The 14,698-nt window shown below is 38.5% G+C and overlaps 1 protein-coding gene across 26 annotated transcripts in view; it reads left to right on the top strand.

Annotated features, from left to right (window-relative positions):
* The window catches only part of ANKS1B (ankyrin repeat and sterile alpha motif domain containing 1B), a 1,216,905-nt gene that overhangs the window by 882,342 nt on the left and 319,865 nt on the right, over window positions 1–14,698 (top strand). For all 26 annotated transcript variants that reach the window (XM_051846555.2, XM_051846554.2, XM_051846553.2 and 23 more), the window contains one exon: window positions 7,880–8,032. In XM_051846555.2, coding sequence (XP_051702515.1) covers window positions 7,880–8,032 — 153 coding nt within the window. The remainder of the gene's footprint in view (window positions 1–7,879; window positions 8,033–14,698) is intronic.

Here is a 14,698-nt window from a genome sequence, read left to right as displayed (position 1 = left end):
TCAAATGGAGGCACAAGTGTCCTTTAAATGCTCTATATGAAATTTCCTTATTTCAGTTATGTTTGTGCTCAATGAAGAGCTATGCTGCTAGAACAGAGACCATCACAATAGGAGTATACATCAAAAATGTCATGGAAAATTGGATTAAAAGATAATTTTTATTTTGGTTCAAAGATCTTAAAATCTCTGCATAGTTTTTTCATTAGAAGCATTTTCCATGAACTTTTTAATACCCCTCTTTATAGTGGTTTAAAGAATAGAATCTTGGGACTGGTATTGTAGTATAGCAGGTAAAACTGCTAACTCTGATACCAGCATCTCATATGTGTGCCCATTCAAGTCCCTGCTGCTCCACTTCCAATCCAGTTCCCTGCTAATGCACCTGAGAAAGCAGTAGAAGATGGCCCAAGTCCCTGGGACCCTGTACCAACATGGGGGACCTAAATGAAGCTCCTGGCTCCTGGCTCCTGGCTTCAATCTGGCCCTGCCCTGACCATTGTGGTCATTTAGGGAGTGAATCAGAGGAGAAAGATCTTTCTCTTTCTCTTGTCTCTTCCTCTCTCTCTTTGTAACTCTGCCTTTCAAATAAGTAAGATAAATCGTTTTTTTTAAAAAGAGTAGAATCTTTATAGTTCTCATATAACAGTTTGAAATGAGAAGTCCAGGTTTATAAGTTGGCCCTGTTCTATTCTATTCTGGAAGGGCCCAGGGCTTTTTATCTGTTGCTCTGTCATCTTCTAAAACATTGCTGCTCAAAATGTAGTCCATCACCGAGAACCTTGTAGAAATGCAGGATCTCAGATCCTCCCTTCAACCTAGTGAATTAGAATTGAATGTTAACAAGATTCCCCCATATGATTTTATGCACATTAAGCTTTGAAAAACATTTCCAAAACCCTAGTGTCCTGTTGTGCCCCTGTCTCAAAGCTGGACTGCAGACTGCTGTTGCAGCTTATGAGAAGACAAAGACAGAGGAGCTCAATAGTGAGGAACCTCTTTTAGGTTGAAGTTAATCAGCATCCCTTAGGTGCAAACACACATTCTCATAGCAGCAGCCAGAAAATAAGCTGATGTGTCTTGCCCCTAATTGGACAGGCGTGAGCTGAATTTAAGCCCCATTATATGGGAAGAAAAGAGGACAGTTTTTGGCAGACAACAAGTAGTCTCTTTCTCAATTTTATAAAACATTCGGACATAAAAATACCTGTCTAATCTATTACTGACTTTTGGGGATTCCTAATTCTCTTGGTCTAATTACCATGCCAATATCATAATTCTGGCTTAATCTCTTGTTCCACTGAGAACTACTGTATTTAATCCCAGATCTAGTATAAAGTTTGTATCATTCTCTTTTTACTCTTGTATCTGTCTTCATTACCTTCCTTTTGTTATATCTCCCCTCTATGGTTCTGTCATCTCACAAGGTATAAAACTTACTTGCACAGACAAAGCTCATTTCAGGCAGAGAGAAAGAGTAATAGGCTAGATATGTATGTGTATTTTATATATATAAATATGTGTATATTTATATATTTATATATATTACATATATAAATATAAATATATATATATATATGTGTTGTATTTAGCTATACATTGGAAGTCAAAAACTACCTGAGAAAATGAAAAGAAAATGAAACTATGGCAATCATAATCTTATAAAAGTCTTCTAGATCAGTAGTTTTTAAATATTTCTTTTTAAAGCAAAGAAAACCTCTCTTCTCTTCTTAACTGTGTGAGACACTTACGAATAGTTTACTCTGGTTGAAGTAGATCAAGCAGTCTCAGAGACTAGGCTATGCAGCTCTGACACCCCCCACCCTGAAACCCCAGAACTGTACAGAGCACTGTCCTTTGGTCTCTCTGCCCACTGTGTTGCCTGTGATGTTACACAGTATGCTCTCTCTGAGACCATGTATGCTTTCAGAGGCTCCTGAAGAGAAGTCATTGCACACACAGCAAATACAATAAGGAAGGTGTATGGTAAAATATATCAATATATCTAAATTTCCTCAAGACTAAAGCTCCATCACTGCCTGCAATTTCTGTCTTAAATTTTTCCCCAAACGTTTGAGTTCAACAAGTTGAATCAGATTGCCTTGTATTGAGCCTCTGTTATGAATGCCTGCTGTTGGCCCACTGCTGTCTCTCTCAGATTATAGACAGTTCCTGACTCCCACTCATGCTCAGTAGTGCTAGTTGCCCAGAAGTCCCATGAAGCTGTCTCTCCCGAACTCTGTCTTGCCAAATGATCCTGCTACAAAAAGAATTTAATCATTGCTAATTTAACAAAACAGTCACAGTAGTACCTGTGGGTATTGTTGAAGATTCCTGAAAGAAATGTGAATGCCATCTGATCTTCAGTCTGCAATGTCCTATCATGTGTTTGTGTGTGTGTGTGTGAGAGAGAGAGAGAGAGAGAGAGCATGTGTGTGTGTTGCCTTTAGGCTTATTTTTTTTCTTTAGTTGGTAAATAAAATAAATATTAAAATTAGTTTAAAATCACAGGATTATAAAATTTAGGTAGGATAAAAAATTTTTCCAATCATTGGTCCAACATCTTCATTTTGTGCATTGCAACACTGAAACAGAGAGAGATGAAGTGCCTTGCCGTGATACATAGCTAATAGACATAGCTACTAGACTACTGAACTATGGAAACAAAGTCTGTTTCATTTTGGTAATACATCATGCTACCTGGAAGCCTGGAAGTGGTTCCTGGTACATGGGGGTTTTAAATAGCTGTAAATGTTACTGTTAGGCCCTAAAAAATAACCTTAGTTTTGTAATATCCGGGAGTACAAAATATAAATCTTCCCTATAAATGGATACCATGACACTGAAATGTATGTGCCATTTGATCTTCATGAGTTCAGTAAGTCCATTAACTTAGTAAACATTTAGCAGATGTCTACCATGTGTGAGGTATGTTCCTGGACACTTTAGGGACTACAAAAATGACTAAGCCTTGTTTCTTCACCAAGGATTTGGCAGTCCGGTGAAAAGCAGATATTCTTATTACTATTATCAAAAATTGACTTTTATAATACTGCAATAGAAATATTTGCAAATTACTATAGGAATCTAGAAGATATGACAAATGCTCACTTGGAAATAAGGGTAATATCAGAATTGCCTCCACAGAGGAGATAGTGTTTAATAGGACCTTTTAAGGACAGATGCAATTTCAACAGGAGAACAGGTAGAAACAGCATTCCTGGCAGAGGGAATGGCATGAACAAAGGTACGGAGGTATACTGCCAAGTAAGTAGCGGATTATACCCCAGAAGTCAGACTCATACCATAGGGACTTCATTTAGGAATAATAATGATGCATAGGTAGGTGTGTCTACGTGACAGGGAGGTTAACTTAGGAAGAATCTTCACATTAGCATAGCTCAGCATTCCTAATGTTTCTCTGTTTCATGGGGATGCCTTTGCTAATGGATTCATAAATTAGAGCTTAGGTTATATTCTATAGGCACAGTGTATAAACACCAAAGCTTTTGAAACAAGGAGTAACTCTATCTTGTTTCTCCAAGTACATCAAAATTTCAGCAGTTTACAACAAAAACTAAAAGCATCTACCCATGGGTCCATGAGTCAGCTAACTTCAACTGGACTTTCCTGAGCTCCATCAAGCTAGAATAGACTCCAAGCTTTGAGTTAAATTTGGGTTTGCCCCACAAGTCCTCATGTTTCTCCTAGTAACAGCAGTTATGCAACTACTCAGCAGTTGCTATTCTTACGTAAGGATATATATGTATAGGTACATGTGTATATAAGAATAGCACAAGAACACAAAGAATGAGTAGAACACAGAAGCACAGAGGCCTCATTTATAAACTGCCTATAGAGAGGACCGATACTGCTATCTGTTACACTGGCCATCATCCATGGGAATGAGAAGTAACATCAGCCACAGTGGGGTATAATGCAGCTCCCTTGGTAAAGACCACAGAGACATGGTGCTACAGGAAGAGAGCAGAAAATTAGAAACAACAATTCAACCCACTTGGATGACCCTGTTAGCTCTGTTTCTGAAAAACAGCTGTGAGCTGAGGGAAAGAGGAGTGAGACGTCAAGCAGACATGTGCCTTTCTAAAGCAAGGTAAAGAAGGCGATGAGGGAAAGAGGAAGAGATGAGAGAAGAGTTTTGATTGGACATCGAAAAGATTAGCAGCCAAGGGCAGAATTTTGTGCAGTTTCAAAATGAGCAAGGACCTAATTTAGGATAGTGGAGCAGGAAGAGAACTAAGAGCTATTGAAGGGCTGATGTATTCAAAGCACTGTACTCAGCAACCTACATACTCTATACCATACCATCCTTACAACACCACCACTTGGGCTGGATATTACCGTGCTTATCTTAGAAAATGGGAAAGTGAGGCTCCAAAGATCACCCAGTAAAATAAATAACTGTGATTGTCAGGTTCCAAAGTCCATTTTGGAAGAAGGAAACTGGATTGAGACACATATTGGAAATCAAGAATTTATAGGAATTGTTGCCTGAATATTATGGTAATCAGAAAGAAGCAAACAGTGATGCCTAAGCTTCTACTTGGACAATGAAGTGTTAATTCCCCCAGTGACTGAGATGGGAAACATGGTGTAGTGGAGCTGCTTTTGAGCTGAAGAACATAAATTTGATTATGACTTATACCGGTGATAATTATTGGACATCTATGTGCAATATCCAACAAAGGGTTAAAATTTGTATGTTAGAGCCCAAAAAGAGAAGCCAGTCCTGGAAAAAAATCACTCCAGAGGTAGTGTCAAAGTAATCAAACTATAGAAAATTAATTAGCAAACTTACAACTATGTTTTGCACAGTTCACATCCAGGGAACGGCTAGCAATTTATTGTACTATATAGACATACACATACATCTAATCACATTCATTAGTATACATATAATACAGTGAGATATTAGATTGATCTCAACTGGCCTTAAATGCTGGAATAGGACATTCAGGTTTGGGGACAGGGGTTGACTTAAAGCTTTTAAAAAGATTAATGTTAAGTAGCAAGGTATAAGCTGAACTAAAGGTAAGAGACCAGGTGGAAGGCTATAACATGAATTTTTTGCAAGTGCTAATAAGACCCTAAACAGAGTAGTGGCAGTAGGAACAGAAATAAGGGAACAGATGGGAGAATTACTTTGGAAGAAATTATTGTTCAGCACAGTAACGAATCTGCATATCATTGAATACACGTCAAGTTAATTTTGTAACTTCATTTGGCTCTAATAGTTTCCTCTCTTCAGGTATGCAGAACCGTCAAAATTTATTGGTCATCTGTGCATGTATTTTTAATTAAGAAGCATAATTTCCATGAGGGAAAGACCGTGACTGTTGTGTTCCCTGCTCTTTCCAGAGTATCCATCAGTACAGGCTCTGCTTAAATATTTACCAAATGAGTGGATGGATGAGTCCCCCTCCCCACCCCAGCCCCACACACATCAGCCTACTCTGTTCCAAGGTCTCTTCACCTGTGCCCTCCATATTGCCCCTGTCTTTCATCCTTCCACCAAGTATTTCTTTCCCTCTCACCTCTGTAAGGTTGATCTGGGAGAACTTGACTGTGGTAGTAACCAGATTACTGAACAGTCTGCCTTCAACGAGAAGCTGATGTGATTTTTTTTTTCTAACAACAACCTTCACTCAAGTTCAATTGACTCTCTGTACTACTTCTTCATATTATCTCAGACACATCCCATAAGTTTTTGATTATATAAAATATTGAGAACTCAGTTACAGTCCTTTCTAAACCTTTGATTTTATTGCCTTTACACCCTTCCCCCTCCAGGTTTAGGCTTTCCCCAAGCAATTGTCAGCTCTTTCCTTGGTGATTCTATATTCCCTAGTATTGGGTCAAGGATTGGGGAAAAGGCAAACTTAGTTACACTTCAATAGGTTTTCTTGCCAGTCCTCTGGTGTGTATCCTGATTCTTCAGCGAACACTGGCAATCAACAACCTCTGTGTGGCAGGTGACCTGTGATTGCTGTCTCAGGGAGTGATATAAATGCTTGGGGGCAGCCTATCAGGACTCCATTAAACAGTTCTCTGATGTAAAACAGCCAGTGCACCCCAAATGGATTAATGAAGATTACCTAAGCTTGTCTTTGGTATCAACTGTTGGGTGGTCAGCTTCCTGGGCAAGCTAACAGCAGGATCTCCCTGTCACAGTGTTAATTTCAACACCAGTGATTCTTTCTCCTTCTTTCCTTTTTTCAGTTATTTCCTTATGTTAACTGGAGAAGTCAGGTCAGGACATTTTTTTAGGTTTGGGTGATTATTCAAGTTAGCAGAGTTAGTTCAATCACCTCTGAGCATGTCCTGGAGAATTACCTAGCCCCCATATTTTTGCGACTGTCTTTAGGATACGAAGGTACTTAATGCCTCAGAGACTCCACTCTGGGTCTTATTCTCCAATTCTACATGCCTGTATTTTTGTGTTTGTGCAAATGCCATTAAACCTTATTTTACAAACCCTGCATTGTCATTTACATTTGTATCTACTGTGTAATAAACAATGAGTTATGTGTTATCTGAACAAACATTTAATCAGTAGCTAAAATGGGTCATTCAATGTCACAGTGAAATACAAAAGTCTGATGCACTAAAACCTCCAGTGCAAGTAAGGAATTGCCCAGAAACTTTAAACTAAGGATATTTAAACCTAAAAATAAAGATGAGATTGGGAAGTGGACCAACAAGAAAACAGAAAGGAGGAAAAGTAGCTTCAAATGAAGGAGGAAGGACAATTTCAAAAATGGAAACTCTACATAGTGACAAAGAGCTTAACATGTTTTAGATAAAAATCTGACTCCCTGATGCCTGGGCTAATCCTTTCTCTGCTCACAAATCAGAATCATATAGATTTCCATTAGTACTTATCTCCTTGAATCAGAAGGAGGAGGAGCATCTGTGTTGCATTTTGACCAGGATTAGCTGATCCCACCATAAATTTCACTGAAGGCTCACATCAGGTTGATGAAGTGCCAGCTGTCCTTTGTACCTGATGCATTAGATGTGTGGAATAGCAGGCAAAGCAGCCCAAGTTTTAGAAGTGAGTCACTTCAAATAGCAAGAACCACAGATTCAACTCATATTTCAAATAAAACCTAAAGCGCTAGAATAATCCACACGAAATTTTAAACCCAGAAGTTCCTCCTGCTTAAATTACTTTCACACTCCAATTTAAACTCAGAAACATGATGTTGCTGTCACACTTCTTTGTTCTAAAGTATTAAAAAAAAATCTGTATATAGCTGACAAAAAATAGGAGTATGTCTGCTAGCAGGTTCTCTATTCGTGTCTAACATCCTGTAGAGTCAATGCAGAATGCTCTGGCTTAAAACACCCAAACCCTCTTCTTGACTGGTTTACCCAAGCACTATGTCATGCAGCATGTTCACACTACCTACAATGCATGTCTTGCATAGACATGAATTCCTCTTGAATGCTTAAACCATGCAATATTTTCCCATGCTTTGATGCTGTGCATATGAGAATTATCTATGATTTGGAAGTGCAGTTCCTCATGCCTTTGGCATTGAAATGAATACCAGTCAACTGACATCACTTCAAAGTCCATCTAACAATATCAATAATATCTATAACAGAAATCTGACATATTTCATTCTCTCAAATATTGGAGTTCATTTAGCAGCTAAATTGGAAATTTCCACATGTAGTTTTGAAAACTAACACAGCATGAAAATTACTAATGATTTGGAATTGTGTGTGAAGTATCTTGTTTTTCTTATCTGTTGTCTTCATAACAGATAAATTTCCAAGTGATAGGATGAATTCTGTTGTTGAAACACAAAGGAAACAGTATAAATCAACCCTAATGCAATTTTCTTAATTACAGATGAGACCCATTGGTCATGATGGCTACCATCCCACCTCTGTAGCTGAGTGGCTGGATTCAATTGAACTGGGTGACTACACCAAAGCCTTCCTAATTAATGGCTACACATCAATGGACCTGTTGAAAAAAATCTGGGAGGTTGAACTTATTAATGTAAGTTGGCCTATTAATGACACCTTAGCATTCAATCCTTGATAAAATGAAATTCTATTGCAGGTGGGTAGTTTTTTTCTTTCTTTATAACTTTTTGGACATCCAACAATGATTTGCAGGTACACCTTCTGTTTTAAATATGTATTTCTCAAGCTCTAGAGTCATTCTCTTTTGAAGTTTTGATGAAGGGAACTAAGAGATCAAGAGAGAACTCTCAATGTGTTGCATTATCAAAGAAAATCTTCCAAGCATTTTTCAGTTTTCCATTCTAATGTGTTCAGTTTAGGATTTAAATATGTTACAAACAAGCCCTGTTTCTGATCTTTGTTCATATTAACTGTTAAATATTTAAATTATCATTTTTAAATTTTTATATCATGTTTCTTTGTATCTATCCCTTAATAGCATATACAACCCCATATAAGATTTTGCTTTTGTTCTTACTAAATAAGGTGCTTTAATACCAAATGTTTATCTTCTGGAACTGGTGTCTAAACTTAATTTTTTTCTGTTTTATTCATAAACTTGGCATAGATTTCCTATAAAAATTGGCCAACATGTGTTGTCATATAGTCAAGCCCAAAGAGATCAACTAAATCTGCATAAATGTTTTTGATACTTTTACTACCTCATTTTTACTTCTTTTTTTTCACAATGACATATATGAAGGAACAAAATGAAAAGATAACATAAAATGACCCTATATTTGAGGTATATTTGGCATGATAATTCTTTCCTTTTAAAAATAAAAGCAGGAAATCTTTTAATCTTCTAAACAATTTTAGCTTTATATTCTAATGATTAAAAGAAAAACATAAACTTAAATCAAATACATTTCTGCTTGTTCAAAATATCTTTGTTATACTCTTTGTGCCACTTTCCCTCCAAAAATCCAGTTTCTGTATATTGATGTCATTCATTATTTCAAATAATTTAATACTAGAAACTATTTGCTTTTAAAAGTCTGTCTTAAAGTAGTATCTTTTCTAGCACATTTTGTAGAAATTGTTCTTGAATCTAAAAGTCACATGAAATAGACAAACTCTTGGTTTATAAATTGCTGGAAGTAACTCTGTCTTAACTTTTTGCTCACAGAAGCTATCATAATTTCAGGGGAAACTCACTGACTGAAAGCCTCTGGTTGGTTTCATTCTTGCTCCCTGTAGCAATGGAACTAACTGAAACTGTATTGATTTTCATTGCATCAGGCCAAGATTTTAATTCTTTGCCAAGAACTTAACAGTCATCTCATAGCTACTCTTAGACATTTGTTAAAAGGGTACCTTCCATAGATCAACCAAATAAGCCTACAAGTTGCATTGCATCCTGGTTAATGGTGGAGTCTAACAAATATCCCTGTGTAACATCCAATGCAGCTCCTCACTGAGGAGCAAGGATTTAAAATAGGCAGCGCATGAGTCACTCACCTGACTAGCATTAGCAATAATCCCCCATTGAAAAGAATGGATTTTAATAGAACTCTATTAAAACATGTTTTCATTGAAACTGGAATCATTCATAATATGAGGCTATGAGTCTCTCAAAATCCAAATGCCAGCTTAATGTTTAAGATGTGGGCTTGTGCTCATATTTTCCAAGTATCGTGGGTACCAATGGCCTAAAAATTCCCATTTAGTGACTGCAGCCAGGCCTGTAACAGCTGCAGGAACTGTGAGGACATGCTAGCAGGTGTGCTGCCAGGGCTTGGGGATGGATCCACCAACATCTGTGGCACTGGACAGGTCAGCCTTGAGTTGAGACAGAAAAATGGCCTTTTAGATCTGTGATGGCTCTGTAAGGCCTTTCTCTTTCACTGCACCTGCTATGATACAGTCTGATGTTGATCCAGGGAGAAGTGCCTGCTGTAAGCTTCATGTCAGAATTTGAAAATAGAGCCACTGTGTTTAGGCCTGGAGACCAAATTCCCCTGGCCTGAAGTACACCATCTGTGTCTATCAGCAATCCAGTATATCTGCCTTAAAGTGAACAGGCTGAATGTAAATCCTTGTGACATCTCAAAAGGCAAATCCACACTCTTAATGGGGAACCTTTGCAAGTCACTTAACTCTGTCGCTGCACTATTTATTGTGAACAAAAACTGGTCTGAATTTTTAGACTTGGAAGTCAGAAGACAAAAGTTTTATAGCTGAGGAGTTGATTGAGGACTTGGGGTTGTCAGGTTTTAAAATAAGAGAAAAGCAAGATGGATGCTTTTTGGCTCTCAAAGCTTTTGAATTATCTCAAATTCAAGATGTTTGTCCCAACTAGTGAAGAATGTACCCTAATAAGAGCTGGTCTCATATAAAATATAAGGGCCTAATAATCCTTTACTAACCCCGCATACTTTGTTGTTTTATCGCCTAAAGGGAATATACAGTCCCCATGATTTATACACACTCTTTTAGGGAAGTTCACCTCCTGAATCCTTTTATTTATTTATTTATTTTTTTTTTTTTTTGACAGACAGAGTGGACAGTGAGAGAGAGAGACAGAGAGAAAGGTCTTCCTTTTGCCGTTGGTTCACCCTCCAATGGCCGCCGCGGCCAGCGCGCTGCGGCCGGCGCACCGCGCTGATCCGATGGCAGGAGCCAGGAGCCAGGTGCTTTTCCTGGTCTCCCATGGGGTGCAGGGCCCAAGCACCTGGGCCATCCTCCACTGCACTCCCTGGCCACAACAGAGGGCTGGCCTGGAAGAGGGGCAACTGGGACAGAATCCAGCGCCCTGACCGGGACTAGAACCCGGTGTGCCGGCGCCGCTAGGCGGAGGATTAGCCTAGTGAGCCGCGGCGCCGGCCTCTGAATCCTTTTAATGAATGACTGGTTTTATAGGAAACAGTTACTGCTGTTTTGTGTAAAGTGAACGGAAAAGTTCGAGTATAAGTTGTCTTGATACAGAAGTCCACAGGGGAAGAAAAGGGAGATGAGACCACGAGTATCATTTTCAATAACTTCAGCATCATTAAGTGGTAGCAGTTAGGTATCCAGTGTAGCATTGTGTTATGCTTGGTATTGGGCAAATATTAATATATTATGAGTAAGTATAATAAGTTTGTTAGTTCAAAGTATTGCCATGATTAAACGAAACTCTTTTCTAACTGGAAAAGTGCAAGTATATATTTGAATTTCCAATCTTTCAAAAAGCCCCCAAAGAGCTTTTTCTTAAAGAAGTGCATTGTTCCCTTTGGAAAATAAAAGATTGTTTGAATAAACCAATAGGGGTTTTGGTCGCAACACTACCCAAAGTGTGGGAGTTGAGAGAAGTCATGGAAATCTTGCTGTCAGCATTGCCCGCAGTGAAGTCAAACACAAAGGAATTGAAGGCCTGAGGTACTGCCAACTTCACAGGCCCAGGTCCATGTGCACCTTAAAAAAGAGGATGAAAAATAAGCCAGTGTTGTTCCCTTTATTCTGAGGTACATGATTCATATGCATAAGATGGTGCTTTATTGATAAGTCTGCCCTTCTGTGTCTTCCATTAATATCAGTAATACTACTGTCACTTTTGTGTTGATACTTATGTATTAAAATATGAATATGTTGGCAGAGATTGGTCCTTCTTCACATGCTAGCCGAGGAAGAACCTCTAGTTTGAATTATAGTCCCTGCCAAAGGCTTGGTAAGAAAATTAAAGACTAGTTAACAGTGCATAAGTGCAAGAATAGTTTTTTCTACTGAGAGGTCACCCAGGCCTGGCACATGATACTAGCAGGTTTGCAGCACAGTTTCTGTTACTGTTGACAACCTCAACAGCCCTGCCTGGGGGAAGTTTTACATAAAAGGGCTACATATTTTCTCCAGGAAATAGGTGGAGATTGATTATAAAATTAAAAATAGCTAGCTAAGGACCATTTTATAGACAAAAATGTATTGCAATTATAAAAAATCAAAACCACTTAATTTCTTTCACCACAATATACCTACTAAGGGGACTTGAGTGAGACAAAAATATTTGAACACTGTCCAATTTATTAATTTGTGAATCTCAGTGTAGAACCTGATAATTTATTCCCATTGGATTTACCATTATTTTTCAAGGGAATGATTCTAATCCAGCCTTATTATATCCTACAGTATTCATAACAATTAAGCTACCCGCTGAATAGACAAAATAAAATTCATATTTCAGTGCATTCTTAGATCTTTGCTCATTAGGAAAGCTTTAGAAATCTAACTACAGTGGTTGATTGTTTTTTAAATACCTTTGAGTAAAAACAAATGAAATAGCTAAGGTAGCGATACTCATATGCGTCCTATAAAATTATTTCATACTTCCCATGAAAATAATTTAGTATTATTTTTGCAGCAGTAAATTGGTGGAAGATCATTTGCTTCCAGCCTAATAGCTGAAGAAAATCTACTTTCATTCAAGCAGGACTGTCTGATTCCTTTACTGCTTTTTTTTTTTTCCTTTTTATGTTGTTTAATTTCTATCTTTCAAAGTTTGCAGGGAGGCTTTGTCGTTATCTTCCCACTTAGAGATACACTAAGAAATTTTCTATGAAAACTTTAATTTAGTTTTAATTCTATAATAATGAGATCTTATTTGCTTTAAATGCTGCAAAAATATCCTATGAGTATCTGATTTACACTCATTCCTTGGTTCAATAGTTTTTATTTCATGATTGGCATTAAAAACTCACACTCCAATCTATCCTAGCCACGTTGTTGTAACTGCAATTAAGCACACTTCCTAATATCTTTTTTGCATGGTGTATGTGTTGGAAAGAGGCAAATACTAACTTATGCTCATAACCAGAAAGAATAATCAACAAGTCCACAAACTGCAGGGAAGGAATGGGGAGGAAGAATGTTCTAATTCCATTTCCAAACCAATTATTTTAAGTAAAGGGTTTTACCTTCACTATAGGACATTAAGAAATGAGAAAATATTCATATCCCCACACCAGGGAAGCTACATCAATCAACATTTCAAATATTAACAACTTTCATCAAGCCGAAGGCTTTAACTAAATGACTGGATGTGAGTGTTCATGTGTAGAGCAAACGTTATAAATTATCGATGGATTTAAGCATTTCATTTATACCCATGTACAGTACAGCTGTCTTCCCACCAGCCTCCAGGACAGAGACTGTAGACTTTTTCAAGCACATACCAGGCAAAGTTCCTAGAATCCACCACCCCTTTCTCCTGTATCTATAGATCAGACTCCTCTAAAAAACTTCCCTTTTCTGGCCCAAATTTTGGAAAAGCTGCACTTATCCCCTCCTCACAGAAGATAAAGAACCTTCTCCCAAATCAGTGGTCACTTCCCAGTGATTTTTAGCTCTTTCATAAGTGGCCTGAAGGTTGAAGCAAGCTGTCAAGCATTATTATTTCCACTGTCTTTCACCATGCTTCACATGTCCACACTTATTAGGCTGCTCTCAACCTCAGAGCCTTGACCTAAACTGAGATGGGATTGTATCACAATCAAATGCACTCAGCTACTACATTGGAAGTCATATAGCTTTGCTTTTGCATCGAAAGTGAATTTGTACTCTTGCGATGCCTCAGGGTTAATATTATGGAATAGGCATTATTGAAGTGTTAATATCAGAGCTAATAAAACATATACACATACACAATGAAAGCAAACAAGGCATTCTGGCCTGAAGAGACAGTTGTGGGCACTCAGAAACAAACGAACTTTGTGAAGAACTGAAACCCTCTGATTATAGCCACTTATCTATTTCTGCAGAAGGGAAAAATCATGTTCTCATTATCCAGAAATGTAGACCTTAAAAGTTACATTTTACTGGTTATCCAGGTTTTTTCCACCCAGATTTCCTTCACCTTTGTCCCAATTAAAATAAAAATACTCCAAGGTTTCCACTGAAGAAGCCACCGCCACCTGTTCCCTGTTCCTTACCTGAACACATGACCCAGATCTGAAGCTCAGCACTCCAGCCTCTCCTCCTAACCCCTGGACTATTCCTTCATTACAATCAGCTATATAATCTGAGGGACAAGTGCAAAATGGAAATATAGGCCCCTTGATTCAAACATCATTAACATGTTTTAGGACAGTAACCACAGAACATGGAGCCAAGCCCAGGCATACTTGAAGGACAGGGCCCGTGTCACTGTCTGAGTCAGATGCCTCTGAAGCCAGTCCTGCTCTGCCTGCCCTCGTCTGGATTCGTATTTCCATCGGACATCATTTTCCTTCTATGTGAATGACTTTAACTTTTTTTATACTTCGAGGTCGCTGGTAATAAATTCCGTCAGCTTTTATATCTGAGAAGGACTTTGAGCAATGGGCGCTTGGCCCAGTGGTTAAGACACTGGCACCCCACGTCTGAGTGGCTGTGTTCAGTTCCCAGCTCTGGTGTCCTGATCCTGCAGACCCAGTGAGGCCACAGTGATGATTCAAGTATCTGGGTCCCTGCCAACTACTTGAGAGACTTGTGTTCCTGGCTCCCAGCCCCAGGCACGGCCCCACCTAAGCTCCTGCAGGTATTTGGGGAGTTAATCAATGCAAAGGAACTAAGGCTCCCCTCCTGCCCCACCCCCTGCCACCCCGCCCAGAAAAGGAAGGAAGGAAGGGAGGGAGGGAGGGAGGGAGGGAGGGAAAGAAGAAAAAGGAGAGAGACAGAGAAGGGAGGGAGGAAGAGAAGAAAATAGACCACCTCTTCAAAAAATGACCTCATTTTCCCTTCACTTTTG

Source organism: Oryctolagus cuniculus, chromosome 11, assembly GCF_964237555.1.
Source record: "Oryctolagus cuniculus chromosome 11, mOryCun1.1, whole genome shotgun sequence".
Taxonomy (NCBI): domain Eukaryota; kingdom Metazoa; phylum Chordata; class Mammalia; order Lagomorpha; family Leporidae; genus Oryctolagus; species Oryctolagus cuniculus.
This window is presented reverse-complemented; position numbering and strand designations above follow the sequence as displayed.